General features: G+C 50.5%; 1 protein-coding gene across 2 annotated transcripts in view; it reads right to left on the minus strand.

Annotated features, from left to right (window-relative positions):
• Positions 1 to 11,048, minus strand: part of HMGCL (3-hydroxy-3-methylglutaryl-CoA lyase) — a 15,430-nt gene extending 4,382 nt beyond the window's left edge. For both annotated transcript variants that reach the window (XM_059376629.1, XM_059376628.1), the window contains exons 1-6: positions 10,941 to 11,048; positions 7,443 to 7,526; positions 5,540 to 5,647; positions 4,765 to 4,860; positions 3,068 to 3,216; positions 733 to 796 (exon numbers count right to left, since the gene is read on the minus strand). In XM_059376629.1, the coding sequence (XP_059232612.1) occupies positions 733 to 796; positions 3,068 to 3,216; positions 4,765 to 4,860; positions 5,540 to 5,647; positions 7,443 to 7,526; positions 10,941 to 11,000 (561 nt within the window). In that variant the 5' untranslated portion in view covers positions 11,001 to 11,048. The remainder of the gene's footprint in view (positions 1 to 732; positions 797 to 3,067; positions 3,217 to 4,764; positions 4,861 to 5,539; positions 5,648 to 7,442; positions 7,527 to 10,940) is intronic.
• Positions 11,049 to 12,928: the final 1,880 nt, after the last annotated feature.

A 12,928-nucleotide genomic window follows, 5' to 3' on the forward strand; every position in this document is an offset into this window, starting at 1 on the left:
GGGGGGGGGGGGGGGGGGGGGGGGGGGGGCTCTGGAGTGACACACGCTGGGGCCCCAACCCAGTTCGGCTGCTCCTTGGCTGGGGTGGGGGTGCTTGGAGCTTCCATCTCTCCTTCCAAGAAGCAGTGGCGAGGCTTTGCGCAGCGGCAGGGAGGGCTGGCGGGACGGGAGGCTGGGACAGGGGCAGAGCGGCCTCTCGGGAGCACCGCTCTCTCCTTGATGCTCCCTGCTATGCCGGAAGGGCGGGTGTGTGTGTGTGTGTGTGTGTGTGTGTGTGTTTCCTCGCTTGAGAAATGGACTAACAATAACACCAAATTTGCACAGTAACTTTGACAACGAAGGGGCATATGTCCTTGGGTTGCTCAGACCCTGTTCCCACACTGCTCTCCTCAGTGCTGACTTGGTTCCCGCTTGGAGGACAGCGAGGGTGAGGAACTTCTGGGAGCCTGGGCAGGGAGCCCCTCCACGGATCACCTCAACTATCACCTGTCCACTGACCAGACGGCAAACTGAGTCAGAGGCTTCCAGGCTGGGGCAGAGGGTAGGGCTTCAAGCGCACTAGGAGGTGGGCCTCCAGGAGCAAGTGCTGGGCGGTGCTCCCAGAGGGGCGCAATGAAGGAGCTGCGGGAACGAATGACATCAGTGACCCACCAGGAACAGGTGGTGAGGGGAACCTCACAAGCAGGCAAGGCAGACAACCCTTGGAAAACCCCTGGCCCGATATACACACACCTCAGCTACTTTGGCCGGGGAGATCTTCCCTTCATAGGGGCATCCAAGCACACAGGAGACATACCTGCGGGAGGACAGGGGAGGGATGGTGTCAGGGCCCCAGAGCTCCCAGGCCCGCAGGGCTGACCTGGGTAGCTGTCTGACAGTCATCTCTGAGGTGCAGCAAGGTCAAATGCCCCCGGAAAAGGGAGATTCCTTCGGGGGGGGGGGGAGTAGCGCATGGGGGGCCGGGAGGGTGCGGCGGAGAGCCAGGGCAGGGAAGGGATGGGCCTCCTCTGCTGCTTGCTGGGGAAGCTGGGGTTGCACAGGCCTGAGGAGAGAAGCCAGCCGAAGGGGGCAGTGAGCAGGCATCGGAGCCGTAGGGCGTTGAGATCAAGCAGAACATGTGCCGCAAGGTAGCTGGGTCCCCTACTCCCATACTCCTTGGTCCCAGGAGGGGACCACGGACAGATGAAACCAAGCAGGAACAAAAGGGCTGGGCTGGCCTGAGGGCCAAGGATCGGCTGCTCCAGTGAGCTGCCCGAAGATTCACACTCATTTATTCAACAGATACTGAGAGAGCTGCCCACTACGTGCCCGGCACTGGGTCATGCAGTGAAAAGACGGACAAGGTCCCTACGCTCATGGAGGTTACTTCCAGTTAGCGAGCGAGCTGGTGAAAGGGCAACCGAAGGAACGGGTGAGATGATCCCAGAGAGATGTGCCACGAAGGGAAGAACGGCGGCGTGGCGGGAGCCAGGAGAGGCTGGCCGTAGCCAGGGTGGCCCAGGAAGACCTCCAGGCCGTGACACGGGAGCGAAGAGGGGAGCAGGCAGCAGGAGCCACTGGGAGAGCGTCCCGGGCAGAGAGCAGAGCAGTGTGGAGCCCAGGATGTAGAGAGGATGTGCTCAAGCTCAGAAGGACGGAAGATCTGGGCACAGCCAGCCAGCGACAGAGAACACAGCACGTGGCTGGACAGGAGGGCGCAGGCCAATCACGGTGCCCTGCGGCTGTGGGAAGGAGTTTGGATCTTTGGATCTTGGTGGGCTTCTGTTCCCACCTGCCCTGTTGGAGCTAAGGCCCCACTGAGACCTCTTAGAGTTTGGCAAACTCTTCAGCATGTGAGAAGCAACACAGATGTTGTCTGGATACATCATTTTGGGCCCAAAGTTCTCAGAGTGTTTTCCCAACTTCCTTCTCCTCCTTGTTCTGCAGTCACTGCTGAGCAAGGAGATGGGAGATGCTGATAACGAGCACAGGCTTGGAGTCAGGGGGACCCCATGGGCCCCTGCTTCCCCACGCACCCCTCCCCCCAAAGCCACCTACCCCTTGCTTCCCCAGCGCCCTGGCGTGCTGGCCCTGCACTGCGGGAGGGAGCCCACCATGAACTGTGGCACGTGGGCTCTGCCCTCACGGGGTGCGGGGTCCATCGGGAGTGGGAGGCAGGGAAAAAGCTAACATGAAGCCAAGTGCTCTGTCAGAGGATATCTGGGGGCCCTGAGAGCCCGATGAGGGGTACTAACACCAGCTGAGGCCAGAAAAAGCTTCCTGGAGAAGCCAGAGGATGAGCAGAGTTAGCCTGGACAAGTAGGATGTAGGATAGGAGAGGACTAAGTCTATGGAAAGCACATGCAAAGGCCCAGAGGCAAGAGTGGGAGCATGGAAGTAAGGACTGAAGTTCCAGTCAGGCTGGAATGCAGCGAGCTGAGGAGGCAGGGCTGGATGGTTAGCAGCAGTGGACAACGAGGCTGCAGACAAAGGCAGTGTCTCGGAAGCCAAGTGGGAAGTCCAGAGAGCATCACTGACAGGTTTTAACCAGGGAGTGAGGTGATCACACGTGCACTTTCTGAAAGAACACGCTGGCTGCAGTGTAGACAGTGTATGACTTCACAGCCGACTCTTCGGCCTTCCTGAGCCGGTTCTGTCCTCTGGAAGCAGGGACAGCCCTGCTTGCTGGATGACCATGGGGTCACAGTCAGATAACACAGGGATGATGCCTAGCACTCTGGCGTGAAAGATGTGATGCTGGAGACCTAGAAGCCGAGAGGGCTCCTCAGACCTGTGTGATTGGGGGTGCTGGAGCTGGGATTCATCTGACCTCCACAGACTCCAGGGAGTGTCCTGTCCTGCTGGATTCCTCTGGGGAACAGACCCCAAAACCAGGTTTGGAGAAAGCACTTGCCAGGATTTCTTCTGACCACATCTACTCGAGGAGAGATGTCAAGGTGTAGAGTGTAGGCAGCCTGTGCTCAGGATAAGGAGTTTGTAGGGGGAAGGTGGCTTGAGTCAGAGCCTGGCCACCTTTCCAGAATGGTTCTGAGGAGAAGGTAGGCGGCACTGACATGGAGTGACTCACCCACGCACGGGGATACCGGCGGCCCGAGCCGCCCTCAGGATCTCGTCAGATCGCTGTAAACTCTCCTCAATGGAGCAATTGGTGTTCTTCTTGGTGAACAGCTCTGAGGCAGCAACAAAGACCGTCACCTCCTTGGCTCCAGCGGCAATCTGCCAATAGCCGGGTGAATTCCTTTCAGCTTTTTTTCTCTTTGAGGAACACCAGCGTTGGCAAAGTGGCAAAAGCCCTTGTCTTACAGTGAATTTTATAACACACAAATATCATGAGTTGAACTGTGACCACCCCCCACCAAAAGAAGGTCTGTAGAAGTCCTAATCCCCAGTACCTCAGAATGTGGCCTTATTTGGAAATAGGGTAGGTGTAGCAGCAATTGGTTAAAATGAGGTCATAGTGGTCGTGACTCCAATAGGAATGGCATCCTTCTAAGATGGCGGCCATGTGAGGACACACACAGAGGCCAGTGAAGGCACAGGTGGGATGGGAGTGAGGTGAGCAAGAGCTGCCGGTCTTCACCAGAAGCTAGGACAGCCACATCCTCCCAGCCCCCAGGAGGGAACAGTGGTATGTGGAGGAACCAAGTACCCCCGGGGTTTCAGACTTTGTGCCACCACAGCTGTGAGAGAACACATTTCTGTTGTTCTAAGGCACCTAAGCTTTTGGTATTTTCTTATGGCAGCCCTAGGAATGAAAACAGTGAATTCTGGCCCCATCAAAGAAACACAACCACCCTGAGCCTTCCCCCAGGGCCCAGCACGGCTGCTGTCATCACCGTCCTGGATGTCACTCTTAAGAACAGCTTTCTGGGACGCCTGGGTGGCTCAGTGGATTGGAGCCTCTGCCTTCGGCTCAGGTCATGATCCCAGGGTCTTGGGATTGAGCCCCGCATCGGGCTCTCTGCCTGCTTCCTCCATCTCTGCCTGCTTCTCTGCCTACTTGTGTTCTCTGTCTGTCAAATAAATAAATAAAATCTTTAAAAAAAAAAAAAAAAAAGAACAGCTTTCTGGGGCGCCTGGGTGGCTCAATGGGTTAAACCTCTCCTTCAGCTCAGGTCATGATCTCAGGGTCCTGGGATCGAGCCCCGCATCGGGCTCTCTGCTCAGCGGGGATCCTGCTTCCCCGTCTCTCTCTGCCTGCCTCTGGCTACTTGTGATCACCTCTCTGTCAAATAAATAAATAAAATCTTTTTAAAAATTATATATATATATATATAGAGAGAGAGAGAGAACAGCTTTCTGCCTAAATTCACAATCAGCATCCCCAGTGACATTCTTGTCCAACACTCCAGGAAAGATGGCAGATACCAGCAACCACTGTGGGGAGCACGATCTTCTCTAAGGAGAAAATGGATAATGACAACAAGAGCTAATATTTACTAAGCACTTACTTTCTTCAAGCCTCTTGTTAAGTAATAAGGGTGCATTCTAGCCTCTGAAATCCTTCCAGCATTAGGTACTATGATCAGCCCTAATTTACAGGCATCATCTGAAGCTCAGAGAGGTTAAACAGCTGGTCAAGGTCAGAGAGCTGGGGGTGGCAGGGCCAGGACTGCCTTGGGTCTGTCTGACAGTGCTCATCATTACCAGAGGCAAGCCCTTCAGACAGATGGCCCAGGACAGGGACTAGGCCCAGCGACAACACAGGGACCAACATCATCAATCTCATTTCAGGGGCCCCCCGCCATCAAGCGAGTCTCTTACTGCTGCCTGGAAGCCTTTGATATTCGGGGTCAGGACTGGGTAGTTGATGCCAGGAAATTTCTGGATGCCCTTCAAAACTTCAGCATTGTCAGCCATCTGGGAGCCAAAGGAGACATTACCAGGTCACTGCCAAGGCAGAGAGCACAGGTAGAAAAAGTGTTTCTATCACACAATCTCTGTTGTCTAGAAGCCCTGGAGGAGTCCTTTTGCAGAGCTGGGTCTCTCCAGTGCTTCTCTCCAGTACTCTTTGTTTGACCGCTGATGGGCCCAGGGCTCCTTGGTGCAAGTAAGTCCCCCAATTTCTCCTACGGCTAATACTAACAGCTTCTCACAAGCGGCGACAACACTACCAGCCATTTACCGAGAAACTCTGTTACTTAACACTCAGCTGAAACAAGATCTCTCTTTCTACTTGATTGTTTCTGTGAACCAGGAGTCATCTGTCTCTCCCTTTTACAAACACAGACGCCACATCTCTAGACAGGGCTAGAGATTCTAGACTTCCAGAGCCAGAAGAGGCTTGAGAGGCCACCCTAAGCTCGGAGAGGGGAAGATCTCACCAAGGTCCCCAAGCAAGTCAGGGCCAAAGCCAAGATGGAATCCAAGCCTCCTGCCTTCCGGGTGATGGTCTTCTGCTGCCCCATGCTTACAGAAGTCACGAGAGCAAGCCAGAGGTCTGGAGCCCTATGTTCCCAACATCTACGTTCTTCCAGGGCAACTGCAAAACTTCACATCTGTCTCATCTGAGAAACGATTACTGAGGGCTGGGGCTCACCTGGGGCACCCACTTGGGGGACACAAAGCTGGTGGCTTCTATAACGGGGAGTCCTGCTTCAGAAAGCATGTCTATCAGCTTGATTTTTGTAGAAGTAGATACGATATTCTGTGATGGAGAAAGAAACACCAGAAAAGACGGGTCAGCAAAAGTGGGAGCCAAATGGCCTCAGCCACAGTGCCTGTTAGTCCAAAGCTTGGCTACAGCATGCACTTCGCTATCTCTACTCTCAGACACAAGCACGAATCCACGTGTAATTCAGGCCAACAGGTGGGGGACAGCTTCAAGTTCTACAAATAGTATTTTGCAGGGGAGGCAGCTTCTCGCCTGAGAGGACTAAATGTGTACACGGAAACAATAGTTTTGTATCATAAAGCCTTTTTCTTAACTGTTTCTTGATTTATGACCCCATCGTAAACCAACTGAGAGCCATGTGCCGTGGCCTGATAGGGCAGTGATGACTAACCCTCTGTCTGGGTCCTGTTCCGTCTCCGAACTCGCACCAGACCTGATCCTCCCATGGTTGGCCTCCCGCTTCTCTCTCTCCCTCCCCCACCATGCCTAGTTGCTCATTAGATTCTACGGTTCTCTCTTTCCAAATCTACTACCATTCCTCCCTGTATGTTATGGCATGGTCTCACTCTACCAATTCATCCCACACAGGAATCTTTCTAAAACAGTCTCCATTGTTTCAGTCTCCTGCTCAAAAGTCTTCCATGGCTCCCTAGTGCTTACAGGATTAGATAAAAAAAATTCCAAGAACTCAAAGTCTTTCTCACCAGGCCTTTTCACACCAACCCCATCAATTTCTCTCCCATTACTTTACCTTAATCCATCCCATAAGTAATTTCTGGAGCCCTCCATGTTCCAGGCATGGTGCTAGGTGCTAGGGATACAGCAGTGGACAGAACAGACACGATTCTGCCCTCACATAACTTTTAGTTTATTGTTATCAATAAGTTCTCACTACTGAAGCTACGCCTTCCAAAAAAAGAAAAAGCTTTTCCGATTGAAAAAATAATGCACAATTATTTCAGAAAACATGCCCCAAACAAACAAAAACATCCTTAAAATCTCCCAGAGATAACACTAGTTACATCATAATGTGACTTTCTAGATCTGTGCAGTCCAATATATTAGACACTAGCCATAAGTGGTTATTTAAATTTACATGAATTTAAATTACATAAAAACAAAATTTCAGTTTCCCCGCTACAGCAGTCACATTTCAAGTGCTCAAAACCCACGTGTCCAAGACAGATCACATCTAGAACATTTCCATCTTCACAGAAAGTGCTACTGGACAGCACTGTTCTAGATCCTTCTCTAGGCGGATGTTCCCACAGATGTATAAGCTTTTTGTTTTACATAGAAGTGCAAGATTAAAGAAAATGCCTATGATTTTATAATCTGTTTAGTCACTTAACATACTCCTATATTAGTACAGCTTCCTAATCCATTTAATGAAGTCATTAAAGTATATTTGAGCTAACTTTCTCCACACTGAGCACTGAGGCGGTTTCCAACTACTTTATTACAACAAGGTTGTGAGGAGCATCTCCAAGGCTAAGTCTTTGCATGTGGCCTTCATGACATCCTTTGGTAAGTCCCCTCATGCGGAATTGGAATTGCCAGGTGAAAGGCATGCCCTCACCTTCCGTCCACTCTCCTGTGGCCTTTCCCATCTGCCCTGCCGCACGGACCGGGCAACACCACACCTGATATGCCACCGTCTTAGTCTGCTGTACTGTCACCCTACCCCACCTGGCCTCCTCAACCTCTCGACTTTGCTTGGCGTCAGCTGGGGCAACCCGATCTGGCACAGCTCTGTCCACCCCTCTGCGCCCACCACAGGCAACTCTCACTGCTCGAAAAACCTCTTTTGGTTGATTTCCATCTTTACCTTTTCATTCTGTAGTCCATCTCGGGCACCAACTTCCACAATTTTCACTCGCTTTGGGAAAGTACCCAGAGAAGAGGTGCTGACCTTTGGTTTAAAAGAGGAAAAACAAAAAGGGTTGGGAGAAGATTGTCACAATTCTCCAAGGAGACAAATCTAAAAGAAGGGACCCCTCTTCACTGAGATAGGACGCAGCATCTCTCATTTGGATGGTTTTAGAAGGAAAAACGTAAAGAACAAAAGCATTTCACTGAGGAATGGGCACGAGATTCCTGCTCCTAGTACCGGCCCATTTCCAACGGCCCGTCTGCCAGCTGAGCATGTAGGTTGTTTCCTACACAAACCTATTTGCACCTCCCCAAACAGAACTGTTTAAATTCCGTCTGGCTTCATGCTTTCTCAGTAAAAAGCAACACATGAATTCCATTGCTTAAGCCAGAAACCTGACTCATCCCCTTACCCCACTCCCCGTGGGCTAGAAGGTTCTTATCATTTGGTTCCTGCTGATCTCAGTGAACTCATGACTTGTTTCTACTGTCCCACATCCCCAATGAACTCCTTACTTGTCCTGACTCCCTCATATTCCCCTCCCCACCCCACCCCCAGCAGAGGGTCCCTATACTGCAGCCCCAGTGGCCTTCCTCCCACAGCAGGGCCCCAAGGCTTACTACTCCCTCCGCCCAGAATGCTCTTCCACATCTGGCTCCTTCTCATCGTTCAGCCAGATGGGCCTCCTCTGCCCTTTGTAAAGCTGCCGATCCCCTGACCCTCAACATTTTCTATTTAAAAACTCTAATTCCCGGGGCGCCTGGGTGGCTTAGTCGGTTAAGCGTCCGACTCATGATTTCAGCTCAGGTCATGGTCTCAGGGTTGTGAGACTGAGCCCTGCATTAGGCTCCGCCCTGGGTATGGAGCCTGCTTGAGATTCCCTCTCCGGGAATAGCAAATAAATGCATGAAGGGCATAGCCACCCCGGGGGAAGGAGGAGGACTTGTTATGTAACAGTCACAGGCTGGGTGATGGCAAGGGGTACGACTGGGGAGAGAGGACACCAACAGCTGAAGACAGTTTAAAAAAAAAAAGGCTTTTCCACTTAGAGTCTGCCCCAAATCCTCTCCACCTTACCCCCAAGCAATATGAAGCTTCTTTTCCCTCTTTCCTCTGTTCTTAATATTGTAACTCTTCAAATTAACTTTGCTTTACCAGATTTAACCTGGTAAATCTGGCAGGATAAACATACTGCAGTGGGGCAAGGGGAGAAGTGCACTCGGTAATCTATTAAGGATCCCAAACACCTGAAACCCTCAAGGAAGGAAGCGCTCCCTGCTACAGATCAGCTGGAACTTGAACAACTCACCTGAACTGGCCTTGCCTTCAGCCAGCAAAACTTCCTAGAGACTAAAGTGACGAGCCATTGAATTGCATGAAGTTACCAGGCTAGGTTGGAAGGTCCCTGCCAGTTGAATGTCCCTACAACAGGGTTGTTCAGCCTTTGCTGATACACTGCCCTAAGTTGATCCCACTGGAATGTGAGCTGCATGAGACTTTGTTTTATCCATTGCTGTAATTCTAAGGCCCTGGGACATAACAGGGGCTTGAGAGATAACTGCTGGATGTTGTTGAAAGCATGCAAGACCAAGCTCCTTTTACGAAAACAGAACAAACTTAATTCCACGTCCTTTGGGGCACCTGGGTGTCTTGATCGTTAAGCGTCTTCCTTCAGCTCAGGTCATGATCCCAGGGTCCTGGGACTGAGCCCAGCATCAAGCTCCCTGCTTGGCAAGAAGCCTGCTTCTCTCTCTCCCACTCCCCCTGCTTCTGTTCCCTCTCTCACTGTGTCTCTGTCAAATAAATAAAATCTGAAAAAAAAAAAAAAATTCCATCTCCTTCCCCATAACAACTCTTCACATAAAAATAAAACAATCACATTTATTAAGCACTTAATATTTTCCAGGCACTCGTACGAGACTTTGACACATTAACCTTTATCAACCTCTCAAGCTTATTCGGTAGAACTATTACAATCTCCATTTTACTGTGAAAAATATGAAGCCCAGAGATTGAGTAACTTTCCCAAGATCACATGGTTAGCTGGGCAAGAGTCATCTGAACCTGGCAGTGTTGATCTACAGCGCTAGCTCTTAACCCCTGGGCCACATTGCCTCTGCCACCTTTCTGCCCTTGACACCCTCCCCCGCCACCACCAGTATTCTCTTGTCTTGGTTAAACACCCAGTTCATTCCCTCGGTATAGCCCTGCTCAGAGAGTATCTCCTCTAACCACAGAAGTCCAGGGCCAAGCCTCCTGAGCTATGGCCTATCTATACCAACAGCTAATACCAACTAAAGCCCAGTGCTAACTTCAGGATCTGTACCTCATTTAGTACCTACATGGCAGGGACTATCATTATCTCAACCTCATACAGGAAGAAACAGTCTCAGAAAGATTCTCCAAAATCACACAGCTAGCAAGTGAAGTCTGGCTTGAACCATCTGTTTCTGACACCAAGCCTCTGCTAGTAACCCCACGGCAGATCTATGACCTCATTACACCAGGAATTTTTTCAAAGCATATTAATATCCACCATCTCACGTAATTTTCTTAGTCTTCCAAGTTGGAAGTACCATCTTTATTTTACACATTAATGATCGGTAGGGGTGGGTGGCCTAGTAGACAGTAAAGTGGCTTTCTGAGGGGCCCACTTGTGAAGATGGTGTGATCTCCCCACTACACACTTAGACTCCTTCTAAATCAAAGCAAAATTAATGCACCTCATTTATCACTTACTATGAGCTAAAGCAATGTCAAATTGCTTCCCTTAACCTCTAAAGAACTCAGATAATGTTTACCCATGTTACAGACGAGCAAACTGAGGTTTAGAGAGCAAACAACGGTCATGCGACCTAGAAAGTGGCAGAACCACTGGGAAACCACAGCTTCAACTTTAGCCAAAACCATTTATTTCTTCAACCCCTCGTTCAACTAGGTCTCTTACACTTCCCCTCCAGTCACTGAGCATTGGTGGGGGAAACATCAGGATCCAACATGCCCAAAGTACAATTCCAAGGCAATCAGTCGCACATGGTCCTAAGTCCCCAAACGCAGCAAGAGCTGGAAAAGCAGGCAGAGGGAGAGGGAGGACCTCGCCTTTTCCACTCGGAACTGGAAGATTATATGTATCACTTCTGAGGAGCTTGGAGAGCTCAGAGGGAGAAGGTGCCAGGGTGGCCGGGAAGAGCCTTAGACGGAATCAGGGCATCAGGGATGGCGCCCCAGGTCTCCACGACCCGAGCAAGTCGTTCCCCATCTCTGGTCCTCACTCTCCCCATGTCCCTCAAGAGATGTGGGCGGGACAAAGATCGAGACTCCAAGGCCCTCCCGACAGTGGCCTGGGCAACTGCCCGGCTTCGCCTCTCAGAGCGCTGCCACCACGGGCCAGGGCCCCGACCCCGACTGTCACGGTGCCTGTAGGGCCACCCCTCGGCGGGCCGGGGCACTTACAGCCCGGAGAGACGCTAAGCCCACCAGTCTCCGCGGCAGCGCGTTCCTCATGGTCGCCATCTTGGCCCAGCTTCCCCCGCCGCCCCCAGCTGAGTCCCACGTGACCGCCGACAGCCGGGTGGGCGTGCCCCGCGTTTGGGGGCGGCGCTTCTGGAGTAACGTAAAGACGCCCTGAGAGGGCTGTTTCCAGCTTCTAGGAGGTTTTCATTCCATTTGGGCAGTTTTTTTTTTCATCCATTATGTTTTTTCTGAGTGCTTTCTACTTGCCATGGCAAAGTGAGGCTAGGATTATGAAAATGAACAAGAAATAATCAAGGGGTTTAGAGTTCGGGAGCTCTGGGAAGACATATTAATAATCACACAATTAGTTGCATAATTACTACCTTTCGCAATAAAAGACGGAGCATTTTGCCATGCGCTGTTCTGAGTTCTTCGGCGGTGTTAACTCTTCCATCACGATCTCCAGGATTTACATGCAGGCAGTCGACGGGAGGGAGAGGAAGAGCGCGCGCGTGCTCTAGTGAGCGAGAAACATCCTTTGATTTCATCCTTTTAAAATGGGTAAGATTTTATGCAGATAAAGAAGACACAAGAAGAACTTACCAGAGAACATAACATATGCCAAGACCCTGAGGCAAAGCAATTGAATGCTTAGAGCAGTGTTTTTCAACCATGTTGTACCCCATTAACTGGTTATAACATTAATCTAATGGGTGCCAACTTAAAAAAAAAAAAAAGCATTGGAGTGTACTGTGTAAGTAATAAAGTTGAGTATTGCTTTGCAAATCTTGTTTGTTGTTATATATGTCAACCAGATTGCAATGTAGGCTCACTGTAGGCTGCAATTAGAAATGTTTGGGGGAAAAATTGTTTTAGGAAGATGGAAAGAAGGCCAGAATGACTGCAGAGCTGCGAGGGAGTAGGGACAGACTTTCCACTAAGATGGGAGAGATTGACAGGGACCATACCACCGACTTTGGAGAACACAAAGCAATTCATTTAATGGATTTTAAACAAAGAGATGATCAAATTTGCATTTCGTGATTAGTCACTGTGGCTTCTGGGTGGGTGGATATCCAAATGTTAAGTACACTGACTGGCATTCTTAGGGGAGCAGAGAGGGTACTGTCCCTGCCTCCAGGGGGCTCAGATTTTAGCTATGGAGAGAACAAAACCTGGTAAGTGTTCTGTTTTGCTTCTGCAGCACCCAAAATTCCCTCCATCATAACAGACCTGTACTCACAGAATTCTCAAACCTCCAGCTAGAGGACTGAACATGACCCAAAACTACTAGCATGACATTTATTTCAAAATATTTATGTGTGATGTTCATGACTATAATTTTTGACTTTCAAGAATTGCACAATGGGACGCCTGGGTGGCTCAGTTGGTTAAGCAGCTGCCTTCGGCTCAGGTCATGATCCCAGCGTCCTGGGATCGAGTCCCGCATCGGGCTCCTTGCTCAGCAGGGAGCCTGCTTCTCCCTCTGCCTGTGCCTGCCATTCTGTCTGCCTGTGCTCGCTCTCTCCCCCTCTTTCTCTCTGATAAATAAATAAAATCTTAAAAAAAAAAAAAAAAAAGAATTGCACAGTGAAGGGGCGCCTGGGTGGTTCAGTGGGTTTAGCCTCTGCCTTCAGCTCAGGTCGTGATCTCGGGGTCCTGGGATCAAGTCCCGCATCGGGCTCTCTGTTTTGCAGGGAGCCTGCTTCCTCCTCTCTCTCTCTCTCTCTGCCTGCCTCTTTGCCTGCTTGGTCTCTCTCTGTCAAACAAATAAATAAAATCTTAAAAAAAAAAAAAAAAAGAATTGCACAGTGAAAACTACAAACACTTCCTGAAGTTAAAAAGACAGGAATTAGGGGCAGCTGGGGGCTCGGTCAGTTAAGTGTCTGCCTTTGGTTCAAGTCATGATCTTGGGGTCCTGGGATGGAGCCCTGCATTGGGCTCCCTGCCTAGCAGGTAGTCTGCTTCTCCCTCTCCCTGTGTTCTTC

This window comes from Mustela nigripes, chromosome 14 (genome assembly GCF_022355385.1).
Source record: "Mustela nigripes isolate SB6536 chromosome 14, MUSNIG.SB6536, whole genome shotgun sequence".
Classification (NCBI taxonomy): Eukaryota; Metazoa; Chordata; class Mammalia; order Carnivora; family Mustelidae; genus Mustela; species Mustela nigripes.